The sequence below is a fragment of the Synchytrium microbalum genome (assembly GCF_006535985.1).
Source record: "Synchytrium microbalum strain JEL517 chromosome Unknown SmJEL517_scf0002, whole genome shotgun sequence".
Taxonomy (NCBI): Eukaryota; Fungi; Chytridiomycota; class Chytridiomycetes; order Synchytriales; family Synchytriaceae; genus Synchytrium; species Synchytrium microbalum.
In genome coordinates, this window is record NW_022158351.1 from 383,481 (window position 1) to 408,742 (window position 25,262).

Consider the following 25,262-nt stretch of genomic DNA (forward strand, 5'->3'; position numbering starts at 1 on the left):
GATCATGTTGACCGTTGGGCTAAAAGTTATTCGATCACTCTTTCGATAATGGCAACGAATTGTGACTAGTTCCATGGCAGTTTTCTGACGTTTAACGCGTCATTACTGGTACAGATGAACAGAAACGACCATTGAGACTCTTATTGGTCATGTTTCGCGAATGTGATTTGAAATGTGGTTCTTTTTTGCGAGTTCAATCTCAGAAAAAAAGCGACTTATTGAAGCAAAAATGGCCGGCGGTGCTAAGAAGAAGAAAACTGGTCTTGGTAAAGCGCTGATGCGATCTCGCTTCAGTACTGCCACTCATGTGAATCCTGATGGTTCATTGCGTGTAAGTTTGTCGTTTGTGCTTGTTGGATACTTCGAGTTGATGTTTGAACATATCAATCGGTTGCCAATAACTAACAATTCTTTATTTGCGTCTCATTTTCTAGCATACTACGGATTTAGATGACTCCACAATTAGTCTAAAGTCAATAACCCAGGAAACTGATTTGGATGCTTTCTTGACTACTGCTCAGCTTGCTGGAACCGAGTTCACTGCTGGTAAGAAGCTTACTGGTGGTTGATCCAGAGTGTATACAACTTATTACTTCTGTTCTGAATGAAATCTGACATCTCACACGCTTGGAACAGAAAAACTCAACATTCAAGTAGTCTCAAATGACTATCAGAATCCATTCTTGTTGAGTCCTGAAAAGGAAGCCGAGACATTGAATCTACATGCTCAGAAACGTGATCGGCTGACTGTCCCTAGAAGGTGCATGCTCATTTCGTAGAGTATTTCTTGTTGGCTCACACCTGTCTTGTTGCAGACCTGAATGGGACGAGACTACTACAGGAGAAGAGCTCCAAGAAGCAGAAAGGAACTCCTTTTTGGAATGGAGACGTGGATTAGCTCAGTACGTGATGCTAAAAAAGCCATCGTGTATCATGGAGGCATCGTCTGTAAGGCTGACACTCGCATTCTGTACATAGACTGGAAGAAGACGAAGGAATGTTACTAACACCATACGAACGTAACTTGGAAGTCTGGAGACAGCTATGGAGAGTCATTGAACGATCAGATCTCGTCGTTCAAATCGTCGATGCTCGTAATCCACTCTTTTTCAGATCAACTGATTTGGAGAAGTATGTTAAAGAGGGGGATCCACGACGTATAAATTTATTGTTGGTTAATAAGGCTGATATGTTGACTGAATCTCAGAGGTAACTAAACTGCTCTTTTGGCCGAATATCGCGTTGCGCTTTTTTTGCCACCTCATCACCCCATAACATTTCATCTATTTGGTAGATTACAATGGGCAGACTACTTTCAATCACACAACATCCGCCACGCCTTCTTCTCTGCCGCCTTGTCCAAAGCAGAACAAGAACGAGAAGCTGGTGAATTGCAAGGTGATGATGATGTAGATGCCGAATCATCAGACGATGAAATGGCCGAACGCGATGATAGTTATAACCGTTTCAATATGAATGATGCGGAAGAAATCATTGATGACTCCGATGATGAAGTAGCAGATAGTAACGACATGAAACTGGGTGATAATGAGATGGAGAATGGAGAAGTCATTGAAGATGATGGTGAAGACGAGTATACAACGGAAAGTGATGATGATGACATACCGAATGCCAAAAGCAATATACCAACCAAGTCGAATCAACAACCAACACCACCACCTTCATCATCCAAACCTGCATCCACACAATCGCATTCATCGAGTGCATATCCTCTTGGACATATATTATCAGCTTCTGAATTGTTAGATTTGTTTTCTGATGAGGCTCCTGAGCCTTTAAGGCCAGGTATGGATACCTCGACGATAATATTTTTTGTTTTGCTGCTGGCTCAAACGGTTATTTAATAGACATGGCTGACAAAGTGACTATTGGATTTGTTGGATACCCGAATGTGGGTAAATCTTCAACATTGAATGCTCTAGTTGGAGCCAAGAAGGTTGCTGTTGCTTCTACGCCAGGAAAGACCAAGCATTTCCAGGTATGTGGAGCGAATCTCATGGACGACGTCTGCGATGGTTATTTTGTCATTGTTGGTGTCGTGCTAAAAACGGCGCGGTGCAAAACATACCGCGGATTGAAACCGTGATTATGTCTTATGTCCCAAGTCACAAACAATCTGTCTCACACGACCTCATCTTCAAAACTCTCAATCCGCCTATAAGACCATCCACATATCCGACTCCATGATCCTCTGTGACTGCCCAGGTCTCGTCTTCCCCTCCTTTGCCACCACCAAAGCCGAAATGGTAATCAACGGCGTCCTCCCCATCGACCAACTCCGCGAACACACCGCACCATGCACACTCGTCACCCGCGTAATACCCAAACGAGTACTCGAATCCACATACGGAATCCGTATCAAAACCCTCAACGAAGAAGGGTTCCCCATAGATAGGATGCCGACGTCCGAAGAGTTTTTGAAGGCCTTGGCCGCTGCTCGTGGATACAAGAAGGCTGTACAGGGTAACCCGGATGAAGCACGAGCGGCGAGATACGTGTTGAAGGATTTTGTTAATGGGAAGCTGTTGGCTGTTGTGCCGCCACCTGGATGTAGTGATTTGGTGCGGTTTGCCAAGGAGACGGAGGAGGTTATGATGTTGAGGGTTAAGAAACATCGTGGCGATGACAGTGTGACTCCTGTATCGGTGTTATCATCGTTTGATACGAATGGAGGTATCACGTCGCTGACTGGTGATACGACAATGTATTCTGCTCAACCGCAGCAGAATGCGTTATATAGTAGTACTTTTGCTGATGACTCGACGGGTGGAGTAGCAGCTAAATCTACTGGCAAGTTTGCGTCCTCGAATTTCATTCGAACAAGTCTAGCATTGGGAAATAATTCGGGGGTCAGTAAGAAACATAATAAGAGTTCAAAGAGACAGGGGAAGAGGAGAGAAAATTATACTGCTACTTTTGATTGATGACAAGGGAGGGTGTGTGCAAATATGTCTTGTATGAAGATAGAATATCAACAAATATATTGATTTTGCATTTTATGAGCTGGAAGAATCTTCTTGCGAGGACGTTCTGTTCAGCGTTTGCAGGTTCGTTTTGGACAATGCGCATACGAAACCAAGGAATTATAGAGCGATGAGTAAAAATCTATTCTACAATACAACAGAGCGAACTATAACATCTTTCAAGCAAAATTACTATATCTTGTAAAAGTGCCTTGAGTCATCCATGTCTACAAATAAAAAAAGAGTCATTCAAACCATCAAGAAAGCCCACTTTAAAAGCATCAACAAGGATCTTACCTGCTTCTTGGTCTCACCTGGAGCTTTCTTGGCATACAAGCTCTGGATAGCTTCTGATTCATGAGTGAGTTTAGCAGACGATACAGCCAATTTAGCATTCAAGTTTGAAGGTATCGAAGCATTTATGTTCTTGTTTATTGTGTTGGTGATTGCTTGTTTCTTATGTGGGTTGCTATTATTATCGGTGGTGGTATCGTTGGTGGCTTCCTTTTTACGTTTTTTGCCATCCGTATTCTTCTTGTCACCACCAGCAGCAAGAGCCTTCTCAGCCTTTCGTTCTTCAGCGACTCGGACCCTCTCAGCCTTGATGGCATCCATACGAGTATGTAGTCTAGCAATCTCATCTTCCAGTAGCGAGTTTATGGGGATGACGTCTTGAGCTGTATATAATTTACCACAGTTGGGACAGCCTGGATCAGGCACTTGTTTCAATCCAGCTTCCGAGAATACACATCCGCATGTACTTATATAGCTGAATCGATGCTTCCCATTCATCTCCTTGAGCGTGATGGGACACACAAACGGCGACACGATTGTTCTAGCCGTATTATTGTTCGTGACTGCATTACTATCTTCATGTGATTTCGAATATACTGGATTAGGCTGTAGATTCAACGTTGTGACATCCTTTAGTGAAGTGATGTGTCGACAGATGGTGTCTCCATCTCCGAATTCGGCCTTGTTTACGAGGTATGAGAGGATTGCTTCTTTATTGTATAGTTTGCCGAGACCACAAGATACGATAGGGGCAGCTAGCGGTTGTTTTGAGAGTGCACAATGTAGCCATTGTTGGATTTGTTGGATTACGGCGTCTGGGATGATAGTTTTTGGTTTTTCTTTTACGAGTTCTCGACGGGTCGGGATTGAGCCTCCATCGCAACCTATGACATAAAATGAGTTGATGTTAGTATATGGTTGTATATGCTTCTTTATCGCTAAAACGAAGGGACAGAAACAAGAGTCCATAAATTACCCATTGTGAGGCCTTGAGCTTGCGTAGGAAGGAGCAATATGTATATATGGTGGCGCTCTACAATCCTATTCGAAGCAGACTACTGCCCCGTATCGTGGTTTGGCTTCCTTTAAGTGAGAACCTGTCGTTTCGATTTTAGCAAACGAAAGCATTTATAATTGAGGATTAGGAAGCCAAAAGAGAGAGCGTGTCATATATATTATCATTGACAGCCATCAATCATGTACAATGGAATAGGCAAGTCCTCTATATTTCATACTGCAATGTTATGTTTATTCCTCAATTTCCCAAAATCCAACACCTTGAACTAATAAATCACATCCAAATTACATTCTAATAGGTCTGACGACTACACGAGGCTCAGGAACTAACGGCTACATCCAACGTAACTTATCCACAGTCCACTACAGACCCCCCAAAGGTGGCCAATATGACGATGCATCAACAGGGCCAGTAGGCTTTCGTCCTCCAAACAAGGACATCCTCACCCACGAAAAGAAACGAGCCATAGAACTCAAATGTATCACTCTACGAGACGAACTCGAGTCCCGTGGTACCGTATCCGAGGACGATATTGATACCGCTGTTGATAACTTACGTCGTGAATTACTGGGTCGTCTTGAAAAGAGCACTGGTGATGCTAAAGACCTGAAAGTTGGGCAAACGCATCAGTTGTCGGAAGCCAAGGAACGTGAGAATGAACGTGTTATGGAGGCTTTTGGGATTAAGAAGAGCGAATATGTGGAGGGCGGATCTTTTGATATGGAGTTGCAGGCTAGGAAGAAGCAGCAGCGGATTGCTGAACGTGAGGAACGAGTCAAGCTGCATGAGAAACGACAGGAGGAGTATAAGAAGCGGGATGAAGAACGTAAACAGATTGAGCTTGAGCGCAAAGAGTCTGAGGAGGATAGGGAAAAACAGAGGAAAAGGAAGGATGATGAATATAGAAGAGAGGCTGAAGCTCGTAAGCACATATTGTTTTAGTACTAGAACTCATCGTGATGGAATCAAGAGTGTTTACTCACGTTACTTTGCTACTAGGAATGGTTGAAGCTGATCGAGAAGCTCGTCAACGAGAAGAAGGAATGAACAAAAGACGACGTGAAGACTCCCCAACAGCATCAAGGAGGCGCAATCCCACTTCTTCTCCACCCCCTCGACGAAGAAATGACTCCCCACCTTCTCGAAGAAATGATTCCATATCTCCATCTCCTCGAAGAAAGCGTCAAGACTCGAACTCGCCACCACCACGAGCAGCTGCACGTAGAGAATCAATACATAGCAACTCAGACCGAGGATATCGTGATAGGCGTCGAGACTCGTATGATGATAAACTTGGTGCAAGTCGTGATAGAAGAGATCAAGTACAGGAACGTAAAGCTAGTCTACCCGATACTGGATTTACCATACGCGGAAGAGCCGATAATAGGGATCGACGTGATGAGGATGAAGAGGAGTACGAACGTCGTCGAGGAGACACCGGATATGGACGTAGTAACAGAGACGATTATAAACGACAACGACGTTATAGTGATGACGAACAAGATAGTCGTCGACCACAACAATCAGTACCATCTATACGAGGCGCTGCATCCAGAATAGCCGCAAAACGTGAAGAGGATGATATGAGTCCACCCAAAAATCCAACCCATATGCCGTTACCACGACGTAACCAGGCATCATCTTCTCCTCCTGCTAGAGCTAATAGTGGCAGTAGACGAAGGCAGCTATCAGATTCTGAAGATGATTTGCGTGATGGAGGAAGAGGGAGGAGCACCAGAAGAGGTCGTAGTCCGTCTACTGACTCTCGTCGATCTGATGGTAGTAGTGAAGATGGACTTGTGAGGAATAGGAGCAACGGTAGTAGTGGTGCAAGAGGTAGGAAACGCTCATACTCTTCTGATGGGGATGATTATAGAAGAGGTCGTGGACGTTAAAACATAGCTAGCTTTGAATATGGTTTTTTGTATAGCAGAGAAGAATAAAGGAGGCACGATGAGCATCAATTGTGAAACCTGGTCGTCTACCATAATATTATTACATCTGTTCAATTAGCCGAAATCTTTACCAAGGAGTCGCGTACCCAGCAAAGCAGCATCCAACCTATAAAATGTTTTCTCGAATCGAATTTGGGCCTGCTTTCACCAGATACACTATGAGTTATTGCAAGACGTATGTGTATTTTAGACCGTTCCGTCCAGGGGTTTTCCTTGCATTGTGTGTGAAAAGGATACACGCAGTTGACTTCCTTGTTGCCGCAAAGTGGTATTATAGAGTGTTTGCAAGCTTTACTGCCAGCATGAGTGTTGCATTAGCAGTCTATACACGAGATGTAGGCTAAAAGGAGGTGTAGATTTAGACACGACGCATACGCGTGGTCTAGACTTGTGTGTGCAGCGCTGCTGCGTTAGATGTGTGGAGAGAACAATAACTTCACGATTGATCGACCTCGGCTCGTGCTTAACTGGCTGAGAAGGTAGAAAGAATATCTATATTCATACTAGGTACAAGATTTAACATTGTAACCTGCACTAGACTCTCTATAACAGTCATCCATACTTCTGAACGAGAACCCTACCAATGTGGAAGCGCTTGTTGGTGACCGTATTACTCCTGTTTTCAAAGACGGCGGCCGAATTTGTCACGTAAATTTCTTTGTACATTTCTCGTTGTGATGCACGTCAGACTCATTTAAATTTTTTGTCGCATACTAGGCATGCCGTTCAGTTGAATGTACCCGGATCGCATGGTGGAAAGCTAAAAGAAAATGACCCTTTTCGAGTCAGCCCAAATGTCAGTCGACAGGATGACGATACATTTCGTTGCGTGTCCTTACTGAGATTGCTGGGGTGATAAATTTAAAGGTTCAACAGATCGAGCACTGAACAAGTCATGCCTTTTCTATCCTACCGGAGATCGGTCACCATTGGTGGGGTAAACCCGCTCTAAACAGATCAGCTATATTCTGGGCCCAAAACTCTCCTTCCCTTGTTGATCCCGGAACAATGTTTGTGCACAACCAGGCTGCCATTGCTAGTTGACACTGGGTATTCGTAGTTATCCTTTTTATACTTGGTAATACAGCTGACTTTATACTCGATTAGGACAACCATGATATATCAACCAGCTGCAGTTGCACAGGCGATAGCCAGCGCATTAAATGCAACTGCAATACTGGATGCTGCGGGAAAGACTAATGGATACTATTGCTCTACCCCAGATATTTCCCAATATCCAATAATCTTCTTTGATATGCTGAGAGTCAGTTTATCATTTCGACGTTTGGACTATGTAACAGCTTCTGCTCCTGAGAACGGCTGTGCAAATGGTGCCGGTGCACTCGTTTTCCCACATTGAGCTGGGGTTGCCATTATGGGTGCTTTAAGGTATTCTCGGCAAATTTGTGACCACTCATTCTAAAACTGTAAAACTGACTTTTAACTTTGAGTCAATCGAGTTTCTACACCGTTTTCGACTGGAAACAGAGAAAAGCAGGATTTACTTTGCCGACAGTATGAAATCCCTGCTCCTGCTCCTGGAGTCAGCAAACGGTAGCATATGGGGTAAGACGTAACAAGTCCAACGAAGCTGCTAAAGCGAAGCCTGGAATGGATAAGGTTTAACCAACCTCTTCATCACCACTTCAGCCTTCTTCTACTTCATGGAATTCCAATACGATTTCAGGCACTTCACCTTGACTTATACCGTAGTGCCAGAATTTCAGGCACTTCACCTTATACCGTAGTGCAAGGAGACTTGCCAAGTCGTCGGGTTGATCTTGCTTTTAGAAATGTAAATGAATATATTATTTAAACCTGTCCGGATTTTCAAACGTGGTGCTTCCTTTTAAAGAGCTGCAGCAGAGTTGTATGTCTACGTTTGCTGAAAGGCGCAGGCAAAACCAGCGAAGATCATCAAGCCGGATCTCGCTGACAAGAAGCTATCCATTCCCATTGTTGCTTTGAATAGTCCATATAAAGTAAGTGCTGCCGACTGCAATGACACCCTCACAAAATCCAAGCTTGTCTTTGGAGTGAGCTCAATATTGAGTATGCTGAGGTAACAGGCTTGCAGCTCTCCGCGATGCTTCTGCAAACTGATTATTTTCAAAACTGATCGGTCTGTTTCCTCTCTCCTTGGTCTTGTCTTGCAAAATCAACGACATTAAACACTAACCTCATTTCAATTAGCACGCTCCCATGGACAAGACAACATCCTTCCGAGACCAAATCGCCAAATTCAAACATACTGAACCTACTACAGGAACATCCCCTCGCAAGAGATCTGCTACTGAATCTAATAGCGCAAGTGAAGCTTCAACACCGAAAAAGCTCAAGAGCTCTGAGACGAAGGATTCTAGCAGAAGCAAGAAATCTCCAGGAAAACCTAAAGTCGATTACCACTCGTTGCCACCCTTGACTGATTGTATTGCTGATGATCTCGATGTGTAAGGACCTCGGACGGTGTTTGGATTTAAGTGAATATAGTGCAAAACCAAAGCCTGTTTTTTTGGTTGTAATAGCCTCTTTTGTGGTTATAATCCTGGAATTCAATCAGCTACGTACGTCCGCGTGTGTTGTCTCTGGTGCTGTACAATCGCAATTTATCAGCTTCGTTTTTGTTGCAGCAAGCAGCACCACTTCGCAGGAGGTGGAAATCATTTTTGGCCCTGTCTTTCAGAGGCTGGGTTTGGAAATGGTGCGAAACTGACATATGAAGACGATAATGATTGTCCAAGGCTATATAATTTTGGAATTACGAATCTTGTTGAGAGATGTACTCCTGGTATGTGTGAATGAATGAATGATTCAAACCCGTTTCCAAGGACATTGATGAATAAGCTCGTGCCTCTTATTTGCCAACTCTCAAAAATAGGATCTGCAGACCTAACACCACAAGAAATGCAATCAGCAGTAGCACCACTCAAAGCCAAAATCCTTAAATATAAGCCGAAAATTGTTGCTTTTATTGGTAAAGACGTGTATCGACATTTTGTTGGCAAGGCTGTATATAATGGAGGAAAGAATTTCACATGGGGTCTGCAAACCAAGAAAGTATCTTATGCAGATAGTGAGAAGCAAGGATTGATTTATGTGATACCGGGTACGTCTGGGCGTGTATCCGCATATCAGAAGGGAGACAAGTTGGAGATGTTTGTCAAGTTGAGGAAGATTGTTGAGGGTTTGAAGGAGGGACGAGATGTGCATTCTGTGGAAGAGGAGGCTGCTGCTTCTGTAGTGGATGATGCTGCTTCTGTAGTAGATGATGCTGCGGATGATGATGAAGTGGAGGAACAAGGGAAAGAAGACGAGAACGAGGAAGATTGATTTTATATCATGCAAACTAAATATTTTATGTGTGTACGTGTGTGCTAAAGTAATTATATACAAACTGCTGCTACATCAAACAAACAACTCATTCGTCCTGTTCATCCTCTTCCTTCATTTCTTCCTCCATATCCTTGTTGGCTGCTTTAACTTCAGCCTCTCGTTCCAACATCTTAGATCTTCGCGCAGCAATCTTTGCCCGAATGTCGGCCTTGACAATCTAGATTGAAACAGGGTTCAGTATCTGTCTGATATATCAAGCGTTTTTTTGCTCTTTGAAGTGGTTTTTTTGGACATACCGTAAAGAGACCACCAGTAGCAGAACCACATATAAAGCATTTTGGACTTGTCTTGTGATGTTTGAATGCACAATTTTCACAAAAGTAGTGTTTGCATCTTCGAGTTCAAGCCAAAAAACAACGAAGCAAGTTAGCGTACAAATGTCACAAAGTGCAAATCAGACGTTCACATAACTCACTTGGTAACAATAGGATCCCTAAACTCCTTCCTACAAATAAAACACGCAATGGGCAGCTCATCATCTTCCTCAATAGCAACCTCCACATCCGGCCCATCATTGAACGTCATCTCTCTCCTAGCCTTCTCAGCCTTCTGCTTCGTATCCCATTCTGCTTCAAGCTGCCATCCAGACTTGTAGTCTCCTCTGTCATGCATGAATTTACAGGAGTCCCCATACCCACAATACCCCGTTTCTTTATAGTCTTTACAAATGTCGGGCTGGTAGTCGAAGCGAGATGATATACGGACGTTTGTGGGGCCGCGGAGAGGGCCAGCGCGGATGGAGGAAGCGTTTGATTGGGTTGTTTTGGAGACTCGCTTGTTTACATATTCGGTGTACTTTGAGAGGCCCTTGTATGTGGATGGGTCTAGTGATTCTGCGTCCTATATTTAAAAGGTAATATGAAGATGGATAAGAGTTTGGCTGATGCAAAAAAAGACACCAAAGCTTTTGTATGATCCTAACTCGTGCTAGATCAAACACACCGCACATAGCGACACATACCTCGCCAGTCAGCACATCATCAGCACCATCAATATCAATAGTCCTCGTAGCGCCCGAATCAGCTACAGAAGCAGCAGTGCCCGACGCAGCAAATGTTGTCTTTGTATCAAACACATTTGATGCCGTGACATCTTGTCTCTTGACCACCGTAGACGTTGTCAACCCAGATAAGGTGGCTGAACTGGCTGCCTTTTTCTGTATTATCACTGTATCTTCGTCGATAAAGGGTAAAGGTTTCCTTTGTTTGGATTGATCTTGGTCTTCATCGTCCAGAGCTTTACGTTTACGAATGTTTTTGTTTGTTGTGGATTTCTTGAAAAAGGACACTTTCGCCTCTGGTGCTGTGTCGTCGCCCATTCTTGGGTATTACTTGCTGTTGGTAGTTGAATATATCTGTGTTGGAAAGCTTGGTGTGTTTTGGCGAGGTAGACGACGATGTGTGCTTAGAAATCAAAAACCTTGAAGATCAGAGAGAAGGAACCAGTTCTGCATCACATTACACGTGAATTTCTAGGTTTGAACGTTCTGGAACGCGACATGAACTCACAAAGTCAGAACAAAACAAGTCTATCGTAAAGATTTGCGACTCTCTACGTCGTAGATGATTTAGATGAGGGCTCTAAAAGATGCAGGCATTTCTGGAGGTGCGACAAGTAATTTTTCTCGTAGCTTGTCACATTCGGCCTTGGTGAAACCGATTTCGTTGACAAAGTACTGTTGTAATGATCCGTACTTGGCACGGATTCCTTTTAGTGCTCCAAGCATTGAAGCCGGGCTATAGAGACCAAAAGTGAGTACGTTGAGCACTATTTGGAGAATGGAGACAGGGTGTTTTTTTTTGGCTATTTTCAAGACAACTCACTTGGTACCAAGCATATTCGAAGCACCTTGCATATCAATTTCAGTTCCAGTTTGTGCCTTGTATCGAACCATGAAATCCTTCAGGACATTCTCGTCACGATCACCTAAAGCAAGAGAACGGTATGGATTTAGTACTCTAACAAAAAACCATCGTAGTTGGCAACATATATGATCACTCACGGCCTTCAATAACAGCACTCATAGCATAATCCCTCGCAACAATATCATCATCAACCCCTAAGAACGACAACAGCAGTGCGATTCCAGTTCCCACTCGATCCTTTCCAGCACTACAGTGGATAATGCAAGGGGTGTCTTTTTCTAGTAGGTGGCGGTAGTATTGGCGGTATGCGGTGGCTCCTTTACTACTCATCATGGTGTAGACTATTTGGAAGGGGTTTAAGTTAAGCACACCAAAAACGATCGGGAACAGAGCTAAGCGCAAAAAAATAAAGATTGTGGGCAGAATGGGAAAGGTTATGAGTACCTTGCGAGAATCCATCAGGTCCTTTCGAGTACTGACCCCATCGGATAGCAAGAGCTTCAGGTGAGTAATCTTCCATCTCAAATACTAATTGTAGTGAGTAATGTGTCCCAGTCAGTCAACACATTGCGATCAAGCTGACAACAAATTCAATCTGAAAAGCACCAAACCTAACCTGGACATTGTACTCGGGTTATTCCCAATGAGCTGAGAGAGTGGTAAGCGAGGATAGGTGAGTTTTACTGAAGAGCCATGAGAAAAAAATCGTCGAGAAAAACGAGAAATGACCCAAATTACCTGAGATCTGCGACTCCATTGTTCTGCACCTCGGGTATAGATCTTAAGTCAAAAATGGTCTTGACTCCCAATGCCAACAAGGTTTTGGTTCCGGTTTCTGTCACTTCATGGACACTAAATCACGAATACGTAGGAATGCTGAGTTCAATGGAAAAAAAACTGCACTGACAAGAGAGAAGAATATTACCTCCCAGTTCTAAATATCCGTCCCCAACGAACGATTTTAGAAGGACCACAAGGGTAACCTCCAACGTCTCTTGCATTCGGAACACCTTCAATCTTGAGCAGTCTTCTCTCTTCACCGAATGTTCTCCAGAATACACGGAGAGATGTTTCATTATACTGAATCCATTCGACAATATTTTTAACTGCTTCTGAGGCATGGGCCTTGTTGCCAAAGAAATGATCACCGCCCAAGATGAGCTTAACACTAGCGTTTGGTATGAGCGAGGCAAAGTTGGCGATATCTGAGACTAGGACGGTCTAATAGAGCGAGGTGTTTACTTGTCGAAAGACAAGAAAAAAAAGGAATTAAGAGTTCTCTTCTAACAAGTTTTCTGTACCTCGTCAGCAGCTCCATGCTGCAAGAATACAGGCAGAGTCTTTGGCAAATTTCTGGCTTCACGGACAGCATCATCTGAATTCATAAGCTTATTCCACTCAACGGGTGAGATTCTGAATGGTCTAATGGCACCTCTAGCCCTCATATTCATGATGAAGTATCCTTGTTCTTTTAAGCTCTTCATGTCTTCACCATCTGCACCTCCATGTTTACGTAAAAAGCCATCTCTAAAGTAGAATCGTGCTGACACAGTGCATACAAAGCGGAGAGAGTGTGGATGTCGTTGGGCGTAGAAGAGAGAGATGTTTCCACCGCGAGAATGTCCGATCATTCCGTATACGTTCCAGTTGCGTTCTCGTAGGTAGGCGACGATGATTTCGAGGTCGTCTACGTCTTCCTGGTATGATCCATATCCTAATTCGCCTTCAGATTCTCCTTCACCTAAGAGAGCAAAAGGGGGAGTCAACAACACGATTCATATGCTATTTAGCTTCAATCGGGCTGCCGATTCTGTGTGCTGTGTGGGAGATGGAGATCCTACAAAATGAGCACCCAACAATGTACTCAAACCCATGTATTTTGTGCAGCTGTGTGTGGAACAGCAACACCAACCCAAAAAGACATTACGCACCACGGAAGTCAGTTCTATACGATGGATATGGCAACGAAGCAGCGAGCTCTCTAAAGAATCCCCAGTTCTTGTTCGCTAGAGCAAATGTGTGACGTCAATACACCGACATTACAACGATTTCAGGACGAATACATATGCGGTCGCTGCATTTAAGAGCTCATTCTGGTTCAATACACGTATAAAGTAGTACAGAATGCTTTAATATGCAGTCTAACGCACCGTATACTCCATGGTTGATCAAGACAAGTTTTTGGCCCTTTCCGTCATCAATGTTCAGACCAGTATTTTTGCTCTCGAGAAATCCAATGAGCTTGAGCCCGTCGCGATTCAGGATAGTGTGCTTGGTCTCTGTCTTTGACATTTTCGCTCTACTCAAACTAGACAATCGAAAATAATCAATTGCAGAGAGGGAGCGACAAGCCGAGACAAGTTTGATCACGATGGATGATATCGATGAATTGCAAGGTATGTGAATGGCATATTGCTCATAAAGTCGGCTTCGTTTGAATTGAAAAGGGAATCAAAACTGTCGCTGATGAAAAGCGCAGACTTGAAAACTGTGAATATGTGTAGCTAAGAAGTGTATTCGCAGTCTGATCGCACTTATTATGACCCGATTTCGTTTCCCTAATTGCATTTGACTCGTTTATCGATCAAATTTCGGCTTTCATCAACGACATTGGAAGGTGTTTTGAATGGATCGAAGATACTGCCCCTAAGTGTGATCTGAACCTAATACCCTTGATCTGATTCTTGCATTTATTGATGTTAGCACTGGTTTATCAACCTGAACCTGCTCAACTCACAGAGCTTCGTTCGTATTGGGAGTTTGCTGCCATCTCCCAATTTATGAGCTTATTTGGAAGCGTTATCAGCATAGAAGAGTTTGAAACCGAGGTATTATACCACCACCGTTTTCCAACGAACCTTTCGCCTTTTATTTTCGGCTAACTCATTGGAAACACGTAGACGCTCGAGTCTCAGATGTTGAATCCAGCCCGAGATCCTGCGTTGATCGAAACTATGGCCAAAGTAACGCTACACCTTGTCACTAGTTTTATCGCATTTTCGATACTAACAACCAATTGTTTTACCAGATGATGCGCATGGCAACGCTGAATAGGTTCATCACCCCCGAGACCTGGCTACACTATCTCGATAGAGAGTTTGATAGAAGGGAAATCACCGATCGTCCCATCAGAGAGGGCGACGACTTCTTTGCTCTACCGATTCGGAAAAAGGTCGAGCTACTCCACTTCTTGTGTGAGGGTCTCTTTGATAATCCAGACCGCATGCGTGCGCTTCTGAAAGATGAAGAGGATGATGCTGTGGAGTGGAGAGTCGAACCTATCGGATATGATGCGAAAGGGAACAAGTTTTGGATGTTTGATGGTAAAGTGTTTGAAGCAGCGGTCAATTTTATTTCGGACTCAAATCCATTTTTCGTTCACTAGACAATCGATTGTATATGGAAGTTACTAACAAGACTGACAAGAGCAATAAGAAGTCTGGAGATTCGGCACCTGCACGTCGAGGCAAAGCAGGCTCGTCATCAATAACAACAGATCAACCTCCTATTAACTCTCGATCTGGAAATGGATCATGGCAACTAGTATGTCTGACTCCTGAAGATTGGCAAACCTTCCCAGACCGATTCAAGAACTCTAAAGATCAACAAGAGAAGGCCTTGTATACCTTCCTCACCGAACATGCAATTCCCATGGTATTACAGGATATCGAAGCTAGAAGGGCCAGGAAGCTTGAAGCTGTAACAAAAAAACGTTCTTCAAGGCTGAAATTGCTAGAAGAATCAGATGCTTTTTATGAAATTAATAGGAAATCGACGTTGAGGTCGTCTGCTCGCTCAACGACGCCGGGAGGTAGTCGAGGAACCCCCGAAGTGAAGCTTGAAGAGACGGTGGGTGTTCTTGTGATGAACTGGCGCTGAAAGTAAGCAGCTTTTATTCTAACTCGGCTTTTCCTCGTCTTAGCGGTCTGGTCGTAAAGAACTCCGTGATCGAAAGATCAAGGAACGGCAAGAGGCCGAAGAAATGGAGATCATCCTGGAGCAACAACGAGCTGCAATGGAGGCAGAAGAAGCGAAGAGGAAGGTCAAGGAAGAAATAGACAGAGAAGAAGAACGCAAAGAAAAAGAAATACAACGAGCTCTTCAGGCTGAACTTCGCAAAGAAGAAAAGCTGAAAAAGCAAAAGGCTCAAGAGGAACGTCAACGCGAAATTGATCAACTGTCGAAACTGTCGCCAAATGCAACTAAACGTAAAACTCGCCATGAAGTAAATTATGCTCAAAATGGTGATGATGAGAATGTCGTGGAAGCAAGTAGCACTACCAGCACGAGTGCTACCAGTACTGGAAGCAGGCGTAAATCCCAACCTGTAAAATCCTTAAAACAACAACCACCCAAACCCTCCGTACCAGCATATGCTTTACAAGTAGTAGTGGGAGGATCTGACGATACCGCTCCTTCCGACCCTAATGTGCCAGAGCCGTGGTATTTTAGCTGTTTGTGTGGTGTGAAAGGGTGAGCCAAAGTCGATGTTTGTTGTGCGGAGTGATGTGTCTGTTTGCTTACATATTCCCGGATTTTGTTTAGGAACAATCTGGACGATGGAACTGCTATGATTTGTTGCGAGGTTTGTAACGTATGGTCGCATCTGGAATGTATTGCTGCCCACGGAAACAAGAAACGTGGGCCAGCGAATCAACTAGACGTGGCAGCATGGCAAGCTAGCCAATTCGTGTGTAATGCCTGCGCTAAGAAGGAGAAAAAGGCAGCAAAGAATCATGCAGTAGATGAAGTTGAAAGCACTCGAAATCAGGTGCCTTCTGCTTTATCTCGGTCTGGACGAGCCGTTAAGTTGCCAGGTTGGCTAAGTAAAGATGCTCCTCAAGCTGGAGATGTGGAGCTGTCGCCGAAACGTAGTCGCAGCAAGTCCTCTCGAAGCACTCACGGTATGGAGCCGTCGCCGAAAAAGCTAAAATCCAAAGTAGACAGAGAAGAATACGAATCACCATCATCTTCTAGTATACCTTCTCCTCACGCCGTTAATGGATATTTTGCTGCTGCCTCCATGCGTCCAGGATATATACAACCTCTCTCTCCGATGTATTCATCGCCCCGTCCCCAACAACCACAAGGACATATACAGGCGCCACCTTACACGAACGGTTTTAATATGCTTGAACAGCCGTACTACTCGAATAATGGTGTTTATGCATCACCTCGTCAACGGGAGCATCTTATTGACGAGTCACCCTTGGCCTTATTATCAACTGTTGCCTTTTCTAGACCCGCTTTACCTGCTCTGGACTCTCCTGTACAGAATGGAGTCTCGCCATACAATCGTAAGTGTGTCAGGGATACAATGTCTAATACCTGCTTTGCTTTTGTTTGCCTACTTTTTGGTTGACAATGTCTTTGGAACAGAATCTGAAGAAACTGTAAATTTGCCAACTGAAGTCAATCATTCTGATGTACAGCATGTGTCTGAACTAGTCAATAGCTCTGTCAGCAGGACGGATGAGGGGATCGTCTCAAAGGACAACGGAAATATGATGGACACTAAGGATATCCGTAGTAGAGAAGCTCCTGCCGAAAATGCGGTCAATGTAAACGGTGTTTTAAATCATGCGTTGTTGTAAAAAAGTAGTACTATGGTAGTCAAGCATAGAAGTTTGACGATTGTAGATTTTTTGCTGCCCGTTTATAGAATATATCTATGCTTGTTGCTTATTATTTATGCGACTGTATATGTGCCTGGTACGGATTCCATTGTTTTCTTGACGTGATCCGCCCATATTCAAACCAACTCTACCAATGAAAGCTCATCACAACTTTTTGCGAAGTCACGAATAATTCAAGCAAGCAAAGATGATGAACCAGGACGAAGAAGACGGTGGAGGACGACGTAGCAGACGCCAGCCCAAGGCCAAACAACTATCTCGAGCTGACCAGCTACGAGCATTCCGTGAAGCAAAGGAAGGACATGTCTCAAGATTAGATCAAGTCGAGGCAAGTTTATTTAACTGAACTCAATTGACATCGTGAACTGCCATAACTACAATGGATCTCATCGTTCTTTATAATTGAATTTCATACTGTCACATTGTATTTCTTGTTCTGGGTCTCGTCGCTGACATCAACTTCGCTAAATCTGACATTTTGACTTGAATCTAGCTGGGCCATGACGATGTCTTTGACTTGGCCACTGAAGACGAATATACAAATCTTGTACGAAATCGACTCAAGCAGCCTGATTTTGTCGTTGATGATGATGGTGCTGGGTATCTTGATCATGGTCATGAAGAATGGGATGAGGAGGAGGACGAGTATTCTGAAGATGAGGAAGAGGAGGAGGAGTTAGATGCAAAAGGTACACATTGTATTTTTGGTTGTAGTGTATACGTAAAGGATCTGATTGTAGATTTGGTGTTTTAGGAAAGAGGAAGCGAGACAAGAAGAACAAGAAGAAGAATAAGCATGCTGAAACGGAATTATCAGCCATGTTTGCTAAAGCTGCGCAGAATGCACCTGCTCCTAAACGAGATGCTGTAAGTTTCTCGTAAACCTTTTTTTGGTCTGATTTATGTACATGCACTCAACCAAAAAATGCACATATATTTTGCAGGAATCTGCTGCCCAAGATGCAGCAGTACTTGACGACATTCTTGGAGGCTTGGACGATGAAGATCAAGGAGGAAGTGCTCCAAAACGTTTGAAACCAAATCCAGTTGCTGCTCCAGCTCCCAAAATTATAGATGCTCGACTCAACCCATACCGTCGTCCAGACTCTAAAAAGAGCGCATATACCGCTGCCTATGAAGCCAAACTCAAAGCCGCAACACTAGCTGCTAGTACACCACGACCATTCATGCCTACTGGCCGATTTAGTGGAATGGGTGCATCATCGAATAATGATAATAACGATGATTCTGGAATGTATGATGACGATAATAATATGGATGTTGATCAACAACAGCAACAGGAAACAGAGCATTTACCTGGAGATGACGATGATGGTACATCGGCGAATGAACCAGGAAAGCAGAAACCAGTACCGAATCCTCAAGCTGTAAAAGTACGCGCTATACAGACTCGAGGTGCTGCTGGTAGTAGTAGTGGTGCTGCTACATCCTTCGTACCTAAATTCGCAGCACCGGCTGCTTCTATAGTTAAACAAGTCGCCATTCCAGGTTTACAAGGATGGGAATCTATACGTGATTCAGTAAATATTGAACCTACCCTTCTTGTACCTACCTCTGTGAACAATACTTTGGCTACCGATGGTAATCATGAGTTGTTGGAGGAGGATGGTAGTTTGAAAATGTATTGGTTTGATATGACTGAGGTTAAGAATGTGGTGTATGTGTTTGGCAAGGTAAAACATATATGTCATGAAACTTCTGTTTTGTTTGCTGCTGTTCTGACGTATTTCTTTTGAACCCACATTAGGTCTATCATCGTACACAACAAAAGTACATAAGTTGTTGTGTTGTTGTCAACAATATTCAACGTAATCTGTTTATACTGCCACGTAAACGTGAAGTTGACGGTATGGACCCTTTTCTACGACCTTCTCATTGGTTTTGCTCTGTAACGTGTTTCCTTTACCGGCTTCATTTTTTGCTCATATTTTAGAGGGAGGAAATGAGACAGACGTACAAGTTACTTGGGAAGCTGTCCATAATGAATTCAACAATATACGTCAGAAGGCAGGAATCACAGAATGGGGTGTCAAACCACCAGTCAAGAGAAAATATGCTTTTGAGATTCCTGGTGTGCCAGAAGAGAGTGATTACATGAAGGTTTTGATGGACTTTAAACGTAAGTATCCCATCCAACTTTGCTCGGTTTTGTTTCTCTTCATGCTTTGGTCCAATCAGTTTCTTTTCGGACCATCCAACTTGTCGTCGCTAGAACCCGCTTTACCCGGTGATCGCAGTGGACGTACATTTAGTCACATATTTGGTACCAATACGTCAGCATCTGAGCTCTTCATTCTCAAACGCAAGCTCAAAGGTCCTTCTTGGATTATCATCAAGGACGCTCAACTCAAGACTAAACTGCCTGTGAGTTGCCAGAGCCGTCGAGAATTCAAGACTTCTATTTAATTTCTGGCTTCTTTTTTACAGACTTCGTGGTGCAAAGTCGAAGTCGTGGTAGATGATCCGAAAACCATTAGTGTTTTGCCACCGGATCAAGCTGGCGATAAGATGCCTCCACTGGTGGTTATGAGTCTCAATATCAAGACGGTCTATAATCATCAAGCTCGCACAAATGAGATTGTCATGGCTAGCATGACTGTCTTTCCAAGCGGTATGCGTCTCTGCTGTGCTTCTGTAATTTTAGGCCGTGGTCTAACATCATCTGGTTTTTTTGTAGTCAAACTTGATGAATCACCCGCTTCCATTGAGAATCTCGCAGCGCATCGATTCTCAGTCATTCGCCAATTGAATGATGTTCCGTTCCCTGTTGGATTTGATAAATTGGCTCAAGAGCGAAGGAGCAAGTTGGAAATACAGACCAATGAGAGGGCCTTGTTGAATTATATGCTCGGTAAGAAAACAGCAAAAGACCCCAGACGACAGTTCACAGTACAGCTGACTTAATGATGCCATGACTAGCTGTCTTGCATAAGATGGACCCAGATGTCATTGTTGGTCACAACTTTCTTGGATTTGACCTTGATGTGTTGCTGCATCGTATGAAGGCTCATAATGTCAGTGAATGGTCTCGACTTGGTAGATTACGACGAAAAGAGTAAGTAACTTATGCACCTTCAATGCGTAACCTGTTTTTTGTTCGTCGTGGTCATTGGTAACTCCCTTTTTCAGATGGCCCAAGTTACAAGCTGGTGCTGGTGGCATGGGAGACTCATCCTTTTCAGAACGACAAATTGCAGCAGGTCGTTTGATTTGTGATACATACCTGGCTGCCAAGGATTCAGTCAAATCTCGATCTTACAGTTTGACTGTCCTTGCTCTGTCGCAACTGAAGGTTGAACGTGAAGAAGTTGATTTCGACAAGATTCCTGAATACTTTTGGGATGCTCGACAATTGATAAGATTTGTCGACTTGACTGAAACCGATACTGTGTTTGTTGCTCAACTCATGTTCAAGTTGCAAGTTTTGCAATTGACCAAGCAGTTGACTGAATTGGCTGGAAATTTGTGGTATGTGTAATATTCATAGCGGGAAAGACAGATTTTTTTAGCGAGAACTTGCCACGTGTTAACGATGCTCACGCCCTAGGGTTCGTACTATGACTGGTGCTCGAGCTGAACGAAACGAGTATCTTCTCCTACATGAATTCCATGGTCAAAAGTACATAGTGCCAGATAGGTTCTTTGGAAAAAATGCCAAAGTGATTGTGGATCAGGGACAAGACGATGATGATGGTATTGAACCCAATACCACTTGTGCTTGCAGACATATGTGTTCTCATTTTTTTGTTGATTAGATGATGGTGGTGGAAAGGATGGCAAGAAGGGACCAGCAAGACGAAAACCACAATATGCCGGTGGTCTAGTTTTGGAGCCCAAGAAGGGATTCTACGACAAGTTTGTCTTGTTGTTGGATTTCAACAGTTTGTACCCATCCATCATTCAAGAATTCAATATCTGCTTCTCGACCGTCACTCGATCATACGAGAAGGATGTATGTGCTTGTAAAATGTCGTCGTGTTACGAGTGGTTCCTTATTTTCCTTGTTTACATTTTGGCCATGTTTAGGGAGAAGTTGAGATACCCAAAGAGCCTAGCAAGGATTTACCTCAGGGCATTCTACCACGTCTCTTGGCAAATCTAGTGGCGAGACGTCGTAACGTCAAGAATGCTATGAAGGGTGTTAATCCAAATGCGCCTGAATACGTCAACGTATGAAATGATCCGTTTTGTACCCTGTCTTGTTTTTTTGACTCACTTTGCACTTTGATTTCCTGAATCTCTAGTTGGATATTCGACAAAAGGCACTTAAATTGACTGCCAATAGTATGTACGGTTGTCTGGGGTTTTCGCACTCTCGCTTCTATGCCAAACCACTGGCAATGTTGATTACTTCAAAGGGTCGAGAGATCTTGCAAAACACGGTCAATCTTGCTGGAACTCTCAACTTGGACGTAGGACAGCAACAAATTTCAAAATGCCAAGCAATGAGATGGTTGAATTGATCGGTTCGATGTTCTTATTTTTAGGTCATTTACGGTGATACCGATTCCATCATGATTTACACAAACAAAGACGATTTGAAGGAAGTCACTAAAGTTGGTGATGATTTCAAAAAGGTCGTCAATACGAATTACAAGTTGTTGGAGATTGAAATTGATGGTATTTTCCAACGCATGCTTCTTCTCAAGAAGAAGAAATATGCTGCTCTAGTCGTGGAGCAGCAACGAGATGGTGGCTATGTGACTACCTTGGAAATGAAGGGTTTGGATTTGGTTCGTCGAGATTGGTGTGATTTGTCTCATGTTGTCTCGCAGTAAGCATGGTGTTTGGAAAATAAGCAAAAAAGTACAGAGCCCTAGATTTCGTGATCTAATTCGAATTCAATTAGATACGTCTTGGATCAAATCATGAGTGGTGAATCTCGAGAAGTGGTTGTAGAAAAGATTCACGAGTATTTGAAGAATGTTGCTCGACAAGTTCGTGAATCTATACCTGAACCCATTCCTATAGCCCAATATGTCATCACCAAGGCATGTCTCCGCTGTAGTCAACAGATGTCCACTTTTCTTCATACGCTGAACCTCCTGCTTGTTGTTGTAGGGCTTGACCAAAAACCCTGAAGACTATGCTGACAAGAAGGCCCAACCACATGTCATGGTTGCTATGGCTATGAAGGCTAAAGGAGTTGGTGTTCGTGTTGGCGATACCATTCCCTATGTCATTTGTATCGGTGAAGATAAGTCACCAGCTGCTCGAGCATATCATCCTGATGACGTTGAGAAGGCCGGGTCTACTCTGAAGATTGGTATTTGACGTCTTGAGAGTTGTTCCTTTTGCCACTGCGAATTTTAAACTCGTCTCGTTTACAGATCTTGAGTATTATCTTGGATTACAAGTCCATCCCCCTGTTGTTCGTCTGTGTTCTGAAATCGAAGGAACATCGGCATCACAGCTTGCTGATTGTCTAGGTACGCATTCAACCTTTCCCTTATGACCTCTGTTTTTCGCTTTGCGTTTTCTTGGGTTCTTAATCAGCTGTTCATTTCGAATCAGGTCTTGATGGCAGCAAGTACAAAGATACCGGTGGATCGAGTGGTAATACGGAAGGAGAAAATCTTCATACACTCGAGTCGATGATCAGTGATGAAGAAAAGTATCGAAATGTGGACAAGTTTATCCCTCTGTGTAAATACTGCAAGACTCAGCAACGGTTGGATCCTCTTGTTCGAAACAAGGTACTGCACGCTTACATTGCTCCTTATGACCGGGATTTTTTAGCTAACCTTAGTGAAACAAAATGTAGGATTCTGAGAATCCGACATGTATTCTTATGTGTTCCAATGTTGATTGCAGTATGCCGTTACCCACAGCATCGCTTTATGCCCAACTGTCTCGAGAAATACGCGATCATATTAAAAAGTACCAAAACTCTTGGTTGGTTTGCGATGATGCAGCATGTCGTAACCGAACTCGACATATGTCTGTATATGGCGAACGATGTCTCAGGAATGGATGTCGTGGAGCCATGACCTTTGAGGTACGAGGCAATTCGACCGCAGCTTGTACTTGCTGTCCGCTGACCAACTTTTCTGTTTGGTAGTACCCCAACAATGCATTGTGCACTCAATTGGAATACTATGCAAACTTGTTTGATTTCGAAAAGTTTAAGAAGAAGCTTGAACGAGATAGTGTCAAGCTTGGTAAAGTCAAGCATAACTTTCTTTTCAGTCAGCTTTGTTTTGCTCATCGAATTCTTTTCTGCTTTTGTCAGACCGATTGACTGGCCTCATCAAACCATACACGGCCGATTTCCAAGAATTGAAGGCTTTAGTAGACGAGTATTTGGAAACCGATGCTCGTCGATATGTACAGTTGGAGAAAATATTTGCCTTCCAGATCAAATCGCTGAATGCTCAAAGGATGTAATTCACACGCACGGCCAAGAATTTATAAATTCTTGTTAAAGGAACATAAACCTTTAATTGTACAAGAACGACCTAAAATAGAACAACACGTATAAAACTAGATTTCAGCTAAGCGAATGTAAAGATATATGGATGTTTCATTTTCCAAACAACAGAGATAGCAACTATACAAAGGAATCATAACGGTAGTGCAAGCAAACAAATCATCTTCGAGCATCTTCCAACACTCTCAATATGGCGAGAAACAGGTTGAGCAAGTCAAGATACAACTCGACTGCAGCAATAATATATTCGTCTGGTGACAGACGTTCGAATATCATTTGCGTGTCATATACGATGTAACCGCAAAACAGAATGACGATGAATAGCGCCTGGAAACAACGATTGTTAGTTTTGAAGGCATTGAGCGAACGAATGGCATGAATGAACCTACCAGGAACAAATCAAACATCTTGTTGAATGGCAAAAAGATTTCAATAAATCCTGCAATTATTACAAGCCACAAAGACCCAAAGAGGAATGGCCCTAGACCAGTAAAATCCTACAGGTAGTTTTCAAACCATCAGTCTCGTCCATGCTACCTAAAAAACTCTCAAGTCAACCCTCCATACCATTTTCGATTGAAGTGTAAACAAGGTCAATCCAAAGAAGAGAGCGAATGTCAAGACAACTGCTTGGAGCACAGTCTCCGAATCATAAAATGTCACAGCGTTGCCCACAGTGTACGATTCAAGTACAGTAAATGTAAATAATAACCACATGTTTGTTGGATGTGATTTGCGCTTCCATATCAAGGCAATCAGGACGCCAAGTGATCCAAACATTGAGACAAAGAGCAGCCATGAATTATTTTGAGAGAAATCCTACGTTGATATAACACGTCAGAGCAAGAACAAGATTTCCGTGTTGGATTATCACGTACCTGAACAGCGGGAGAATACAAGAAGGCTGCCGAGAAGATTGTAGTGAGCAACAGTTGTGCAGCGAGTAGACTATGAGGATAAAGAATAAGGATTTTCAGACAGGAGTTTCAGACAGTTGGCTCAAACGTTCACTAAGCATTGTGGCTTCAATCCAACAAATTCGTATATCTGACTCCACACCCTTCCACAATTAAGCGTATTGCTCCTTGTGGCTACAAGGCACACATCCCAAGACCATCGAAAAGGCCGCTCCATATGTGACACTTACGAGTAAACCTTGCGAACGAATCCAAGTCTCACTTCAACTGAAGATTGAGCTACAGTCTGCCCAAACTTGTCAGCAGCCTGTCCCTCCAAATCTTCATTTTGGTAGTATGACGGAGCTCCTCCCAAGGGGGCATATCCAGAGCTGCCTGCTTTTGACATTGTTAGAAATTCCAGACGTTGTCGAGCAGGAAGCAGGCGGAAGAGATTGAAAGAGATAGTGCCAAATGCTGTGCTTGCCTGCTTGATATGTAGTTCCTGCCTCTTCTGAAGACAATCTAGATGCTTCAGCTTCTTTCTTAGATGTCATGCTTTTTGGTCGTTTGATTGCACCTGTTGATGGGTAAAGCAGATAGAGAAGGAGTAGGTAAGAGTGCTTGTTAACTGCGGAAGTAGCTATTGCTCTCTCTTACCTCTTCTTAGCTGTTCTCCGCGAAACTAAGCCTCGACCGTTTGCTTCTTCAAGAACGACGAGGAAGACTGTAATTTCCAAGATCAACACAACTACGGCACGAAACGTTTT

At 43.4% G+C, this 25,262-nt stretch overlaps 9 protein-coding genes across 9 annotated transcripts; 5 read left to right on the forward strand and 4 right to left on the reverse strand.

Annotated features, from left to right (window-relative positions):
* Positions 1–229: 229 nt before the first annotated feature.
* On the forward strand, positions 230–2,945 carry SmJEL517_g00537 (uncharacterized protein; the record flags this gene model as incomplete). The annotated part of the gene is made up of 8 exons (XM_031166466.1): positions 230–331; positions 435–546; positions 637–760; positions 816–902; positions 979–1,209; positions 1,295–1,806; positions 1,869–1,999; positions 2,184–2,945. The coding sequence occupies 8 exons, from the start codon at positions 230–232 to the stop codon at positions 2,943–2,945; spliced, it is 2,061 nt and encodes a 686-aa protein (XP_031027619.1).
* Positions 2,946–3,163: 218 nt separating this feature from the next.
* Positions 3,164–4,258, reverse strand: SmJEL517_g00538 (uncharacterized protein; the record flags this gene model as incomplete). The annotated part of the gene is made up of 3 exons (XM_031166467.1): positions 3,164–3,211; positions 3,282–4,162; positions 4,255–4,258. 3 exons carry the CDS (start codon positions 4,256–4,258, stop codon positions 3,164–3,166), a joined length of 933 nt encoding a protein of 310 aa, XP_031027614.1.
* A 259-nt stretch (positions 4,259–4,517) lies between these two features.
* On the forward strand, positions 4,518–6,191 carry SmJEL517_g00539 (uncharacterized protein; the record flags this gene model as incomplete). The annotated part of the gene is made up of 3 exons (XM_031166468.1): positions 4,518–4,524; positions 4,595–5,218; positions 5,296–6,191. The coding sequence occupies 3 exons, from the start codon at positions 4,518–4,520 to the stop codon at positions 6,189–6,191; spliced, it is 1,527 nt and encodes a 508-aa protein (XP_031027613.1).
* Positions 6,192–8,453: 2,262 nt separating this feature from the next.
* On the forward strand, positions 8,454–9,581 carry SmJEL517_g00540 (uncharacterized protein; the record flags this gene model as incomplete). The annotated part of the gene is made up of 4 exons (XM_031166469.1): positions 8,454–8,701; positions 8,777–8,815; positions 8,882–9,039; positions 9,130–9,581. The coding sequence occupies 4 exons, from the start codon at positions 8,454–8,456 to the stop codon at positions 9,579–9,581; spliced, it is 897 nt and encodes a 298-aa protein (XP_031027404.1).
* Positions 9,582–9,669: 88 nt separating this feature from the next.
* On the reverse strand, positions 9,670–10,962 carry SmJEL517_g00541 (uncharacterized protein; the record flags this gene model as incomplete). The annotated part of the gene is made up of 4 exons (XM_031166470.1): positions 9,670–9,801; positions 9,881–9,977; positions 10,060–10,484; positions 10,606–10,962. The coding sequence occupies 4 exons, from the start codon at positions 10,960–10,962 to the stop codon at positions 9,670–9,672; spliced, it is 1,011 nt and encodes a 336-aa protein (XP_031027405.1).
* A 249-nt stretch (positions 10,963–11,211) lies between these two features.
* Positions 11,212–13,801, reverse strand: SmJEL517_g00542 (uncharacterized protein; the record flags this gene model as incomplete). Its single annotated transcript, XM_031166471.1, has 10 exons — positions 11,212–11,380; positions 11,468–11,570; positions 11,647–11,850; positions 11,954–12,037; positions 12,126–12,157; positions 12,248–12,361; positions 12,435–12,730; positions 12,811–13,250; positions 13,441–13,515; positions 13,660–13,801. 10 exons carry the CDS (start codon positions 13,799–13,801, stop codon positions 11,212–11,214), a joined length of 1,659 nt encoding a protein of 552 aa, XP_031027402.1.
* A 79-nt stretch (positions 13,802–13,880) lies between these two features.
* SmJEL517_g00543 (uncharacterized protein) lies at positions 13,881–17,103 on the forward strand (the record flags this gene model as incomplete). The annotated part of the gene is made up of 8 exons (XM_031166472.1): positions 13,881–13,905; positions 14,213–14,337; positions 14,410–14,472; positions 14,538–14,832; positions 14,895–15,358; positions 15,432–15,982; positions 16,055–16,806; positions 16,889–17,103. 8 exons carry the CDS (start codon positions 13,881–13,883, stop codon positions 17,101–17,103), a joined length of 2,490 nt encoding a protein of 829 aa, XP_031027403.1.
* A 229-nt stretch (positions 17,104–17,332) lies between these two features.
* On the forward strand, positions 17,333–23,553 carry SMI544 (DNA-directed DNA polymerase; the record flags this gene model as incomplete). The annotated part of the gene is made up of 23 exons (XM_031166473.1): positions 17,333–17,467; positions 17,639–17,834; positions 17,900–18,012; positions 18,090–18,839; positions 18,914–19,013; positions 19,100–19,285; positions 19,379–19,530; positions 19,594–19,777; positions 19,844–20,017; positions 20,086–20,221; positions 20,296–20,634; positions 20,714–20,859; positions 20,922–21,118; positions 21,193–21,336; positions 21,411–21,578; positions 21,654–21,940; positions 22,016–22,145; positions 22,228–22,432; positions 22,497–22,595; positions 22,663–22,862; positions 22,931–23,164; positions 23,228–23,327; positions 23,399–23,553. 23 exons carry the CDS (start codon positions 17,333–17,335, stop codon positions 23,551–23,553), a joined length of 4,530 nt encoding a protein of 1,509 aa, XP_031027400.1.
* Positions 23,554–23,755: 202 nt separating this feature from the next.
* On the reverse strand, positions 23,756–24,901 carry SmJEL517_g00545 (uncharacterized protein; the record flags this gene model as incomplete). The annotated part of the gene is made up of 5 exons (XM_031166474.1): positions 23,756–23,923; positions 23,986–24,093; positions 24,164–24,415; positions 24,475–24,544; positions 24,744–24,901. The coding sequence occupies 5 exons, from the start codon at positions 24,899–24,901 to the stop codon at positions 23,756–23,758; spliced, it is 756 nt and encodes a 251-aa protein (XP_031027401.1).
* Between the last annotated feature and the right edge of the window lie 361 nt (positions 24,902–25,262).